This window comes from Parasteatoda tepidariorum, chromosome 3 (assembly GCF_982258835.1).
Source record: "Parasteatoda tepidariorum strain Cologne lab strain chromosome 3, Ptep-v5.0, whole genome shotgun sequence".
In the NCBI taxonomy this organism is placed as follows: domain Eukaryota; kingdom Metazoa; phylum Arthropoda; class Arachnida; order Araneae; family Theridiidae; genus Parasteatoda; species Parasteatoda tepidariorum.
Window position 1 is genome coordinate 108,087,200 of NC_141757.1, and position 15,173 is coordinate 108,102,372.

General features: G+C 30.7%; 1 protein-coding gene across 8 annotated transcripts in view; it reads left to right on the forward strand.

Moving 5' to 3' along the window:
- The window catches only part of Stacl (SH3 and cysteine-rich domain-containing protein), a 309,612-nt gene that overhangs the window by 209,345 nt on the left and 85,094 nt on the right, over positions 1-15,173 (forward strand). For all 8 annotated transcript variants that reach the window (XM_087159889.1, XM_043045475.3, XM_071184157.2 and 5 more), the window contains exons 2-3: positions 3,402-3,510; positions 8,125-8,194. In XM_087159889.1, the coding sequence (XP_087016015.1) occupies positions 3,402-3,510; positions 8,125-8,194 (179 nt within the window). The remainder of the gene's footprint in view (positions 1-3,401; positions 3,511-8,124; positions 8,195-15,173) is intronic.

Here is a 15,173-nt window from a genome sequence, read left to right on the forward strand (position 1 = left end):
AATGTCAAGATTAAGAAAAACACCAACTTCGTGAAAATAAACAACGTTCGTGACTTAATTTTTTAATTTTTGAAAAATTTCTCCAACACTGAATAATTATCTGGGCTCATAAAAAAATTTTAAAAGGAAAGAATAATTCATTGATTTTAAAGACATTTATTAGATGGAAAATTCTATAATGACTATTTTTATAATGGCTTTCATATAAAAATAATCATTATAGAATTTTCGACCTGATGAAAGTCATTAAAATCGATTTAATAATTCTCACCTTTTACAAATTTTTATGCGCCCTAGATAGAACGTTCACCTTCCAATGGGGTGAATCGGGTTCCAATCATTCGATGTGATTCAGAAAGCGTTTTAGCTTTGTTTTTCTTGGTTAAATATTAATTTGCGTCCCCCTATTTGTATACGTTGGTAAGGATTCCAAAAACACATATTAAGGGTGGTATTTTCGGAACACTATATAAATTTTAAAATTTTGACTGCTTCAAGTCTAAGCACTAAAAATGATTTCTTTTAAGTTGCCCAGCGAAAGAACTTTAATATTTGTATACGTATAACCCTATTTGTATACGTTGGTAAGGATTCCAAAAACACATATTAAGGGTGGTATTTTCGGAACACTATATAAATTTTAAAATTTTGACTGCTTCAAGTCTAAGCACTAAAAATGATTTCTTTTAAGTTGCCCAGCGAAAGAACTTTAAAAAGCACTTTTAACATTTTTAGTGCAATGCTGTTCATTCAAAATATTATATATTGGAAAGTTTCATGAAAGTAATAAATTTTACTTAATCTAAACAATGCATTCATTCTTAAAATAATTAACGGAAAATAAATCTAATTCCCTTCCACCTATAAATTATGTAATTAAAGGCGTTAAAATCAAAATATATAAATTCTTGAAATATTATATCCAATTCATTAATTTCGAACATAAGACGCGTTCAAGTAGGTACTTAATGCTCGAAAGATATATCAAACAATGACTTTATAAATCCACACAGTTTCTGAATGCTTTTAAAAGACGCTCACTAGACTTTCAAGTGACAAGTTTTTGAAAAGCGAGGAGTGGTGAGCTTTTATTTTAATAACGTTAACGTTTTCGTTACGATTAATTAATGATTGCGCACAGACCGTGCTTCTGCGCCAACTGGCGATATTCTAATTATTCTGAAACCTATCGTCACTGTAAGCTTTGAATAATTCAAAGGAAACGTACGTCTCTTTAATTTAAACGTCTTTACCTGTTTGGATATTTTATATCCCAAAGAGCAACTGGGAAGTCGAAACTTCACTAGGTTTTTAATTAGATTTTATGCAGGCATTGTTCTATATAAGATTCTGTCCATGACACTCACAAAGAATGTAATTAACTCTCTTCTCTCTTGTACTTCGATTTATTTTGATTTTTATTCTACATTAACACGTTTCTTGGAGATAAAAAGGAATTAACCTTCACTTTTTTATGGTATTGCGGAATATTATTTCAGTTAGTACTCTGAAATCATAAATATGAATTTGTACTCTGGAATCACATTCATGAATGTGTACTCTGGAATCACATTTATGAAAGCCCACTTTGGAATCACACTTATGAGAGCATACCTTGGAATCGTACTTATTGAAGCACACTCTGAAATTCACTTTTATGAATGCTTACCCCGGCATCACTTTTATGAATGCGTATCCTCACTTTTATGACTGCATACACTGACATCACTTTTATGAATGCATACCCAGGCATCATTTTTATGAATACATACCCAAGCATCACTTTCATAAATATGTACCATGGGATCACATTTATGAATGCGTATCCTAGAATCACATTTATGCATGCGTATCCTAGAATCACATTTATGAATGCGTGTACTAAAATCACATTTATGAATGGGTACCAAGGAATCGAATTTAGGAAAGTGCATTTTACAACAAAATAGTAAAGCTATGATTAATTGTAAACTTAATTATCAATAATTATTTTTTAAAAATGAGTAAATTTTTTAAAAATATAATTAGATGATAATTATAGTTTACAATTTATTTTTTAAAAAAAGCGATTTTAATTTATTTTAAGAATAATTAATATTTAATGCTATTTAAACAGAAAATTATTGATTTCTGTTATAATTTAAATAGAAAATTACCGATATTAATTCAAGTTTAATCGAAAAATTATCGACATATGTTAATTTTTAATGAAAATGATTAAAACTTTTTACAATTTACCGGAATATTTATTAAGAGTTACTCAAAAAATGGTAAATACTTATTGAAATTCATTTATAAATTGATCAACATCTACATTTTCTATGACTTATTGCAAAATAATATTTTTTAAAGGTGAGCAATACTTTTTATAGTTTAATAAAAAAATACTCAATATTTTTGTTACTATTTCATAAAAAGTTTATCACTATTAATTATGTTTCATCAGAAAAGCAGTACTCGGTCTGTAAAAAATTGCATTCGAGTGATTAATTTTTGCTAACTATTCTCTTTTAACAATTATTAACAGGGGCTGTTTTTAGCAGTTGTTTATTGCATTGCATAATTTCACCCGATTTCCTCATTTGAAAAAAACCTATAAGTTTAAAATTGAATCAAAAACAAAATAACTGTTTTGGTTGGGAGTTTACTTCATGAAATTTGTTTTCATTTGATGAATTTGAAATTCAACTTTAGGAAATGCTGTGCGAAATATTTCAAATTTTTGCGATTTGCAAAACACCATAGTTTTACTTCGGCAATATTCGGCTATCATTTATCGATATATGGTGAAAAATATCGCATTGAAAAAATATCGTTTTGACAGATCTGTAAAGCAATAGGATTATAAGTGTGAAAAAATGAATAAAACAAAACTGCTTTTATTATTCATTTTTCTTTGTTTTCTTCTCACATTTCCACTTTACGGAAGAAGAAAAAATAATTAGTACACTAAAGAAATATAAGTTTTTTATAAGCTATTCAACAACAAGTAAAAGTTTCTTATAATTTATGGAAAAAAAAGCAAACAATCGTTGATTATAAGAGTAAAAAAATAATTAGAGTAGAAAAATAATTAGAGTAAAACTGCTATCATTATTCATTTTTCTTTGTTTTCTTCTCATACTTCCACCTTACGGAAGAAAAAAAGCAATATTTAATTTTCTTACAATTTATACAGCAACAAGTACAAGTTTCTTATAATATATGATAAAAGAATCAAGCAATTGTTGATTATAAGAGTAAAAAAAAATAGAACAAAACTGTTATCATTATTCAATTTACTTTAATTTCTTCTTATATTTCCACTTTACGGAGGAAGAAAAACAGTTAGTATATTTAAAAAAAAAAAATTTATTTTGTTTCCGTACAATTAATTGATTTTTTCTTTCTTTAATGAATAGTTGCTGATTTTACCCATCAACTGTCTTCTATTCACGAACAACATGCAGAGGAGCTTCAAATGTTGGTAGAAACATTTAGAAAAAGAAATGCTGAGCTTCGGAGAGAACGGTAACATTTTCTCATTGATAACATCATTTTTATTCAATAAAAAAATGTCATACAGAACAGAAAAAAAATATCAGTTATTTAATTAAATCATATTTTTTTCATTTTACTAATTTTTCTAGTAGGTATATAGCAAAATTAACGGTCACTACCGGCCAGGCCTGCCAGTCGCTACATTTTTGTTAAAATGCACCCCATGTTATTGTTTTGAATAAATATGGAATTATTATGCGTATTTCAAAATGTTCTGCACTATACGTTATTTCACGCTTGTTTATTAAAATGTTTCCTCATTTTAAAAATGAACCTTGGTAATGTTCAGTAAACACTGGGGTGACAAAATTAAGGACGAAGGGGCTTTTCGAATGTAAATTTGAACAGCAGTGTTGAAAATCGATTAAAAAAACATACCATAGGATCCTTAAAATATGAGAATATGAAAAAGTAAGCAACTTGCAAAAAAAATTGTAATCTACAGTAACAATAATGAACTTTATAGGCTTAAAACACAAGTGTACAAATGACCAAAACTTCAATATTACATGAGATTGCCAAGGAAATTTCATCCTTAAGGGGTATGATCACCTCTGACTGCAATGCAGGATTGACATCATCTGCCCATGCTGAGGAACAGGTGGCTAAGGAACTCTTGAGGAATTGCTGCCCATTCCCGTTGTAGTGCTAATCGCAACTACGTAATTGTTGTTGGTGGCTGGGGACGAGCTGCCAAGCGTCTCCTTAGAGTGCCCCACACGTAATCAATCGTATTAAAATCTGGGGACCTCGCCGGCTATTCCATGCGTGCAATATCTTCACTCTCTAACAGTTCTGTGACTGCCAATGTTCAATTATCGTCCATGGAGATTAACTCAGAACCCACAGCACCTCTAAAAAGATCCATACAAGAACTCCGCCTACCTGAAAATCGGCTTTCCATGATGTTAGAGAGGTTATTGCGTGTTCCCTGCTCTCTCCAGATGTGCATGCGTCCAGAATCACTGGTCAGACTAAATCTGCTCTCATCCGTAAGGAGTACTCGACCCCATAGCACATCTGGTCACTTGTTATGTTCCTGGCTCCACATAAAACGGAGTCTCCGATGAACTGGCGTTAATGGGACACATCGTACTGGCCGTCGTGCAAATAGATCACCCTTCTGGTCAGAGTAAAAACCGATGCCTGGAGTCTAGTACTTTACTGTGTATGCCTAGTGATTTTTTCTGCTACCAGCCGTCTGTTCCTTCAAGCCTGTTGAACAATCCTCACCCGTTGTCGTGGTTGTGCAAGGACGACTTCTACTAAACCTCCGGACAGCTGTTTCTGTCCCCTGGAATATGTTCCAAGCTCGTGAAACGATACTGTAGGTGAACTCCACCTTCGAACGTCGCACTTCGATCTTCTTCCCATTTCCCAATGATTCGAACTCGCATAAACTCATTCAGATGCCGTCTCCCGTGTTGTCGGTTGGCCATATCCACCGTGGCAAAAAAATTTACTTCGTTTAAACTGGTGTACACCGCGCAATACCATTTAAATAAATTCTGAACTTCCACCTCCAGCTCGTTTTATTTCCTTACGACACGCCCCCCGTTACGTCATGGTGCATATATGCAAATTTTCTACTTTACCTTACCGTAATTGGTCTTCTCAATGACCTTTCCTTCCGTTGTAACTGCCTGTTTTGTTGTTATGCTAGTTTTTCCTTTTCGTCCTTAATTTTTGCACAGAAGTGTACTGTGAGATATACTTAAAAAATGCCTTACATTTTTTACAATTGACCGTTTTTTTAATCGTTTCAATTTTCGAGTGTATGGAAAATTGTTAAAACTGATCACAATCCAATAGCAAAATTACTTAATTTTATACTAGTGGCTCCCAACCAGGTAGAAATTAACTTCTTTTATGCATATTTCTTTTTATCTTCGGAAATACAGTGCTTTTTTTAAAACTTTGATGAGTTATATTTAAATTAGAAATTAAATCCTGATTCTGTTTTAATTTTTATTTTTTTAATAAATAATGAATTAAATAAAATAAATTAAATAAAGCTATTTTAATTAATGAATAGTGCTAATAGTAGGTGAGAATTATATTGTATTGGAAACAAATTACTTCAAATAATGGATAATATTTTTCGATCAGCACAGAGTTTTACTTCTAAATAAACAATCAATAATAATATTAGTAAAAAACTGTTTTTTGTGATGATTCTTACCAACATCTTATAATCAAAATTATCTTATTTTTGTTTTTTAAGCAACAATAAGCATCGATAGGGGGAGGATTACGTTTAAACAGTCTTTTTTCGTTTTTTTTATTTTCAGTACCTAAATACCTTATTCCTTACTCAGAAAGAATTTTGCTTCCCCTTTTATATTGAACAGTTTGCTGAACGACACAAGATCACAACAAATATAAATTAAGCTTCCACAGAGAAAGTAAACTTTAAATACAAACAAAAGAATAAAATACTGATAAAATGAAATGTCCCTTTTCTACTAGTTTCTCTCAATTTATTTTCGAATCGATCCGAAAAGCTTTTAACGAAAGCCACGGGTCAAAATAAAGTGCCTCGAAAGAAGAGAAAAGAAATCAGCAAAATGTCCGAACTTTCGTGTTTCTGTTACTTGTTTCATTTTGTTCTAGCACAAATTACATGTTTCGGAATGTCTTTTTTTTTAATTCTTAATAGGATTTAATATTTTAGGATATATGTCTCACAGTTTATTAATTCGGCGTCTGCTTCATGAAAATTTTGACGCCTTAATCAGAAAAAAATTTATAATTTCTTCCGTGATATGTGATTGCGTTATGAAAATAATTTGTAGATTGAAAGCAAGTTAAAAAATAGGCACCACAACTTATAAATTATGTTTGGGCAATGCTGCTCGCCTCCGTGACTTTGGTTCACAGGTGCCCACTGGGTAACGCGAAATGAGCAACAATTCTGGCGTAGCATAGGCAAAGATTCAAATTCAGTGCCTGCCATTGGAAAAAAAAAAAACTTATAAATTATGTTATTATTTCCACTTAATTTTGGTTGTTATAAAATCTCGTTAAATTTTTTTTTCTTTTATGAGATTACTTAGCAATTATTCAAAAAGTTATTTGAAATTTTAAAATCATTGTTGCACAATAATTATTTAAATGTTGACCAAAGAATATAGAAAAGAGAAAAAGATCAGCTCCTAAAATATGTAACAATACGACGAAATGCTCGGTCTGGTATACTATGCTAGAAAATCAACTTACAGTTTGAACAACATACTCAAATTTAAGTATGCAGGCACTTTATTTACGTCACAGTACAACTGCACAATGGGCTATCAGCGACGATCTGGGAAACATTCTTGAGGATGAGCCGAAGACATGCCATCGCGATTTTGATCCTCTGCAGAGGGGGTGACTCCCCTGCTTTGGTAGCCCGACGAGCTGCACGCGAAGTCGAGCACTTTACGGTAGAACAGTTTAACGAGGACCGATGCCACACATCCTCGGTACTCGAAGTTAGCTTTGTTGTTGTTCATTTACGTCGCACTAGAGCTACACAATGGGCTATTGGCGACGGTCTGGGAAACATCCCTGAGGATGATCCGAAGACATACCATCATAATTTTGATCCTCTGCAGAGGGGATGGCACCCCCTCTTCGGTAGTCCGACGACCTGCACGCGAAGTCGAGCACTTCAAAGTTAGCAGAGCATCATATATACTAAGATCGGCGCATGCGCATAAGAAGCAAAATGACTGTCAGGAGGTATGCCACCTGTGAATCAGTTGGTTCACAGGTGACGTACCTCTATGGTTGGTACACTGCCTCCCGCAACTCTGGTTGGGTAAGTTGCCTCCCGCACCGGAGATCAGAATTATTGGAGATCGAGAATAATTGGAGATCGAAAAATATTAAAATATTATATACCTAATAAAAAAAATAATGAACGCTGTTGTAGAGGAGTGTGCGTAAGAGCAAACTTGGATCTTTAACGCAGATTTGGATCAAAATAGGGATCTCTGGATCGGTAGCCGGATACTGTAACCACTATGGAAAATGGTGCAAAGCCCTGACCAGATGAGTTGAGAAGCTATGCTAACAAAATTCGAAGAAATCACAGTTGAGGAAAACAAGTTTGCAAAAGACCAGAACTTGTTTAATTACAGAGAACAGTTAATTTTTCGATATACCTTCAAGATTCAACAATTTTTTTCCAACAGCACCATCGGGACATCACGATTGCTGTACACTTTTTCTTTCTGCACTGCGGCATATAAATGATTTTATAAATAACTTAAAAAATAATTAAATCGCTTCAAATTAAAGCATTCCAATTCAGAGCCTAATAAATACAAACAGAAAAGCGTTATTTGAAGTCAAGTTTTCGCCATTTCCTTGTGAGATTTATTTTTGTATTCAACTAAACCTCTTGAGCCTTCTAAATCTTAAGGATTTTGCTTTGATGCTTATTTGAAAAAAACAAAAAAAAATTCCAATTGTTATTTTTTTTTAAAAGAAACACGCACATTTTTATTGTAAACTTTGTTTGCAAATTCTTTTGTTTGCCCAAATACCCTAAGGTTTATTATACATACACGTATTTACATTTATTTTCCTTTTTTTCAGACCTCAATTCCACAGTACGTTATTCACTAGCTGGGAAGTGCTTCTTCAAGAAGTCGAAGTGGACTCTCAGGTAAAAAAAAAAAAATCCTTTTTTTCTTTCTTCGTATAATTTTCTTTACCATTTGCTTTTTCTTTTTCCTCACCCAGAAATGTTTCCTCTTGCTAACAAAAAATAAATCATTGTATAAAAAGTAATTTTTTTATAACACGGCGGGGGGAAAAATTGACACCAAGAATCGACAACAAAGCATCGGAAACTCTTTCGTATCAATTCACTGCTATTTATTTTTCAGAGAGCATTTGTTTCCGTTGTGACAGCCATTTTTTTCTTTATTCTATAGTTAAGTTGAGTTTTTTTGTTCGCCTTTCTTTACTTGGGAACTAGCTTTTTCAGGCGAAATGCATTTCCATTTATTTTGCATCAGAAAGACTCGGAACTATCTGAAGATTTTAAACTCTTCCGACTAAGTTTTATTAATCGGAACATCAGTGCTACACGTAGTGTTTTCCATTTAATAATAGTGTTGAAAGAAGAAGTCACTTTTAAATAACAAAATAAAAATTTTAAGAATCACATTTTTCCAGTGGAGTAAAAAGAGAAAATAATTCTATTTTTGTCACTATTTAAATGAAAAAAAAGTGCTTTTCCTAAAACTATTATATTAAATGAAAGGAGTTAATTACGAAAGTGTTCAAGTAAAAATCTATAAAAATCTGAAAAATACTATCTTTCTTCCGTGCAGATTCTTAAAATTTTAGAGTTGTGAAACAGGAATTGGAGCCGAGGTTTCGGAATTGAAGAAATTTGACAGGGATTGGGTCCTAAAATTTACTTGAGTCTACCTACAGCTAGCTAAAAGTTAGGACCTGTAGATTAAACGAGAAAGAAATAATTTAATTTTATGGACACTATTTTGCCTAGTTTCGCTTCAAAAATAATCTTGGGCATAAATTTAGTTTTGACAATGCCAAATATTTCCATCTCATTCACATCAGCTCATCTGGATGTCCTGGAATCTTGCTTTAATCATATGAATACTGATAACCTTGCTAACGACATTAGCCTCTCATCACTTCTTCATAGCACGTGAAAAAGGCATTTTGCCCTAATTTGCACCTCTCGGCCACTGGAAATTTTTTCTTGTTCTGTTTTTTTTAATCTTTTTTATCTCTCGGTTTCTGTGGGGTCTTTTTGTTTTGTTTCCCATCATTATTTTTTCCATTTTTCGTTGGCAACTTCACGCTTTCTTTAATTTCAAATCACTTTTGTTACTTCTTGTTCACGTCAGTTAAGTCTTGAAAATAGACATCTGTATCTGAGTGCTCCCTCTCCGCTACTGATTCCTTTTGGGAGACCGTAAAAACCTACCACTGCAGTATCTATATTAGCATATTTGGTAATTATTAAAAGCAGCACCAATTACTATAGGAACAGTTGTACTAATTACCAAACTTAATTAGGCATAATTGGCATCAATAATAGTATGGCGAATTTCATCCGGCTCCCCTCAACGTATCAGTACCTTTTCTCTATTCAATTTGCTTTGTAGTATACAACTTACTCTTATTTATTTCCAATACCGTTGATTTTAAATTATTTTGTGTTATGGAAACTAAATTTAAAAGCACAACGATAAACAAAATTAGCACGTGGTTTCAGATTGCTTTAGAAATACTAATTCGGTGATGTAGCCCTCACATGCTATCCAAGTTGATTACTGAGTTCGTATAAAATAATTGACCATAAAAAAAAACTCCTAAACTCGAATCGTCCACAGTTTAGCAATGGCTGATTCTAACGAAACATTCATTTTCTAACATCTCTGTCTAACGCACAAATTGAAATTTTTAAATGATTTTTAGGCTTAACTTGTTTCATGTGATCGATGTCGAAATTTCAAGGCATTTAAGGTCTTCTAAGACTTCCCTTTCTTTAGCCCTGACTGTAATTAAAAAATCGATTATATTACATAGAGTAAATATACTTGTAGATTAAAGTTGAAAAATTTTCAAAATATAAACTGCGTTTAATTATTCTAAAATGAAATAGTAAAACGAAATAAATTATAAAAACGAACATACTGTTTTTTTTCTGATTTTTCTAATTTATTATATCTTAGCTTTCTCAAGTTCGCCAAACTTACTTTCCCTGAAAGACAGTTAAAATTGTCTAGACATTGCATCCATTATCTAAAATCCAATTTAGTGCTAGACAACCTGGGCATATAAAAGCTGTTCTTTTAGAGCATTTAAAGTTTTCTGTTCTTTTTGATTGAAGAAAAAACATGTAAACCTATTTTAATGCTTCGGTTTTTATTCTTGCTAAACTTATTTATATTTACCCACTCCCCTCCTACATTAGACAACCGTGTTTTAATACACGCGACAATTCTATACACTCAAAAATGTTGAACTTTGGAAATCATGCTCACGCAGAGTGTTTTCGTTATAAAGCTCATGCCTCTATATAACATAAAAAGATAATAGTCTATAACCGTTTTTCACTATTAACAGTGCATTTTTATTGACCAAGAAAAACATATGATAGGATTCATAAAGATTCGGAATTTTTGAGTTGTTAGCAGAATAAAATTAGTAAAAGTTAAGAAGGATATTACTTTCATGTAAAATATTTCGTTACCCCTTATTTAATAGTAACATATAGTTATGCATATTTATCATCCTTTATTAAAAAATAATATGTATATTTATAAATATGCGTAATATAATATATATTTATCGATCTTTATATTACAGTAATATATATATTTACCATCCTTTCATGGCATTATTACTTTTATTTTTTGATTTTTATTATTACTGAAAATGAAAGGCTGAATTTTAAGAGGTGTTACTTTATTATAAAGTCATCCAATGAAATTACACTACTACGCAACAATTTATGATGAACATATTTTAAATTGCCATAAAGTATTAAACAATAAATAAGTTATGTTAATGAATTTTATGAAAAACTATGACTAGGTAACATATTCAATTAAGTTTCTTCTTTTTTCCATTGACCACCTTTTTTATTTTTTGATTAACACTCGTCATTCAGACATTTGCAGGGCAGATTTGTTAACCACTCTTTCAGAGCCACCCTATTAGGTAGGCAAACGCTGCTTCTACAGTGAGGACAGATAGTACAGAGAATGAAAGTACACCCATGCCTTGTCCGGGATTCAAACCAAGAACCTTCCTGATGTGAGGAACCCTCCACTCCCTGACCGTTGTACACAGTCTGGCCGGCGATGCAATTGAAATAATAAATTCTAAATTGTAAAATATTCTTGAAATTTTTTCGCAATATTACTTAATAATCTCTTATTAAGTAAAAATAATCGACGACATTTTACTGTGAATAAATTAAAATCGAAATATAAAAACCAAAATATTTGAAGTTGTGTAACCAAGTAAAAGGAGTAAGTTCAATTTTTTTTCTCAATAGAATCAGTACCTAAATGTGTATGGTCAACTCTTTGATAAAAAAAAGAGATTTTTTATTTAAATAATTTTTCATTTTGATGGTACTATATGTTCATCGTGGTAAAACAAAAGTAACTTGGACCCTATACCTTGCTGGCTGCGCTTTTCCGAACTGTGCCACAACAATCATTTTAATTAAACAAGTTTGGATCACAAAACTTATTATAACTAAGCAAACTAGAACCACAACGCTCGTCATAATTAAGGGCACTTTATTTTAAATAGACTGTAAGCCCGTGTAGAATTTAAAAAAAAAAAGCATCTGAAACTGCAGGTTTTGACCAAAAACTGGAACGCAGCTTAAGAAAAATAAGTGCTGAAAATCACTTCAATTTTTTATTTCCGTACAAAGAAACAGGTTTTGATTATACTCAAATAATCTAAAAAAATAAGTTGTGCTGTACAGAAATTTTTTTGAGCAATTTTTACTACAAATCTCAACATTTACTTTGAAATTCGTTTTATTTAAAAATACTTCTTTTCCAAGAATCAATTAAATAAGCCTCACGATATTATATTTCTTTAACTCTATTTTAAAAAAACCTTTGGTTTAAATTCTATTCATGTATTTTTTATTTTTATTTATCTCTAAAATAAAATTTATTTGACAAGGTATTTTTCAAACTCATTTCCCAAACTGTGGTTATCTTTTTTCTTAAACAACTCTACCGCTTTCATCTACAACTCTATCTCTTTCGTCTACGACTCTATCTCTTTCATCTACAACTCTGCTTTAATCACATATTAAATCAAAGGCTTAAAAGAAATTATATCTCTAGAGGAGTTTTCTTGTCAGTTATTAACTTTTCAGACTTGAGCGTTCTTTATTTTCAAATTGACTTGTCATTGAATATAATTGGATTCCTTAACCTTTCGAAATTTTAATATCTATATAAAATTCTCGATTTAATTCAACTGGGGATATAAGAATATATAAAGATGTTTTATGTTTAGTCAATTATCTTATATTTACATAGTTTTTATCTATTATATTTTCAAAACTATATTTTTTAATTACTGTGTTTTAAAATTTAAAAAAAAATTATTAAATTTATAATGGATTTTATGGATTCTACTCTTGCATTTCCATGTTCTTATACTCGCATCATGTATGCGCATAAAATATTTCAATTACTTTAGATTTAAAATTAAGAAGTAATGGTTATTTGACTATTTCACAGATATTGTGTTAATCAAAAGTTTTATTCACGAAAAATTCACAAACTACTAATGAACAAACTTATGATTCCTTCAACTATTACTTTTATGAAATTTAACTAAGCTACTCATCGCGATAATATCGATAACATATTTCTAATGACTAAAGTCATTTGAATCATTGGATTTGAGACCAATGATCCCAAACTCCTCCAATTGCTTATTGATCTATTTTACTTTTAATTCAGCCGGCCAGGTGGCAGAGCTATTCGCGTACCAATGGTTGCGGGTTTGAATCAGAAAGTTTTGTTATGTCATTGGAAACAAGGGCTGAAAACTTCATTACTCTCCCCTGTACGCATAGACATTTTTAGAAAGGAAATTGGGGGATTTGTCGAACATTTATACAGACAAGTGAGGTCTTTTTTTACGCTGACTCGAATGAGACCAATCGCTTGACGGACGTTCGGTCAAATACTTTAGAAGTTATGATAATTTTATGTACGAAACAGTACAATTTTGCATCTGCACCTGCTTATGCATTTGAAATTGCTAGCCATACAAGTGAGGCAGATTCTTGTGTATTTGTCACATTGAATTGAATGAGATATATACGAGTCAATGGAATGAATAGCTCAAACGATAAATATATATATACATACATATATATATATATATATATATATATATATATATATATATATATATATATATATATATATATATATATATATATATATATATATATATATATATATATATATATATATATATATATATATATATATATATATATATATATATATATATATATATATATATATATATATATATATATATATATATATATATATATATATATATATAAAGTATTTCTTTTGATACTTACTTTTGTACACATTTTACAATACTATCGAAGAATTATCTGAACATGTAAAATATTGTTTGTAATCGAATTTTGCTAGCTGAATTCAATGAGACCCATCCCAAGACCGTTTTATATACAAAGAGTACACTTTTGTTTTTGCGCTTCTTTACGCTTTTTATATTGCTAAACAGACAAGATATTATTTCAGTGCAAGTGAGATATTGTTTCTCATGCATTTTTTACATTTTATTGAATGAAACTGAATCAAAAGAGCTCATATTTCAAAAGTGGTAAAGATTTTTTTTTGTTCAAAATGAACTAGTTTCGAACTGTTTTTATGATGAAGAAACTTCCTAATAACTTTCCTTATAACTTCCAAACTATTAATCCCATCAAATCAAATTTTATCTCTTTCATTTTTGTATAGAAACAGTCATCGGATAATGTAAGTTACATGTTCAGATAGCCCCTAGATAAGAAAATATAAAATATACATAAGTTATGACAAAAATAGTACTTTTGCTGCATGAAAATCCTCATAACTTTTGAACTGTTTGTTTTATTGACTTATCCATGCTTTCAAACGATTCTGCATAAAAAACTGCATAGAAAGCAATATATCATGTATTACTCGTGCATTAAAAACTTCATTCACTTCAAAAATATACAAATTGGAAATTAACAGTCGAAGTCTTGCAACCTCTCAAAAATAGACTCCCATTTTCAAGATTTGTCAGATGTAAATAAGAACAAAAGTGATTTGAAATATAAAGCGTAACGTTGTCAACGAAAAATGGAAAAGTGAAGAAAAAATTTATTCAATGTCTCACTTATTTCAGTTATGGATATATTGAATGAATAAATAGGCACTAGTATAAGTTTGTACATAAGACCCTTTTAACTTCTAAACTAATAGTCCGATCATCTCGAGATAGATTTCATTTCATTCAGCGTGAAAAATAATTGTGGAAGCAATGCCTCACTTGCCTGTATAGAATAAATTCAATTCCCTTCCTCACATTATCCCAATTTCTATCTTTATTCTAAAAAGGAGAAGCGAATAGAGTAGAGGTGAGAATTTTTCAGATATCACTGATGAGGACTTAATACCCAAGATATTTTTTATGGAACTCTCTATTAAGTTTTCCAAATAAAAAGTCTAATTTTACTGGACTATTAACACAAACTTATAAATTTTATATGCATTCGGTAGGAAATTAATAATTATTTTATTAAGACAAAACGTTGCAAACCTTGAATTTGATGTAAATGTTTTAGGCAGTTGTAGATGTTGTAGTTGTTGTTGATAATCTATTTATAGAATTTGATTTCTGCTGAATTACAATTACGTCGAGAAAAAGATTTTATGGATATTTATTGAGAAAATGAATAAATAAATTATAAATTTAATTATTAAATGATGAAGGATATACTATACCTAGTTTTTCATGAAAATACATTTATTAAAGGTTTTCTCTTTAAGCCGTTGAAATTGCATATGAAAATTTTCGATGTGAAAATTTTCGATCACTAT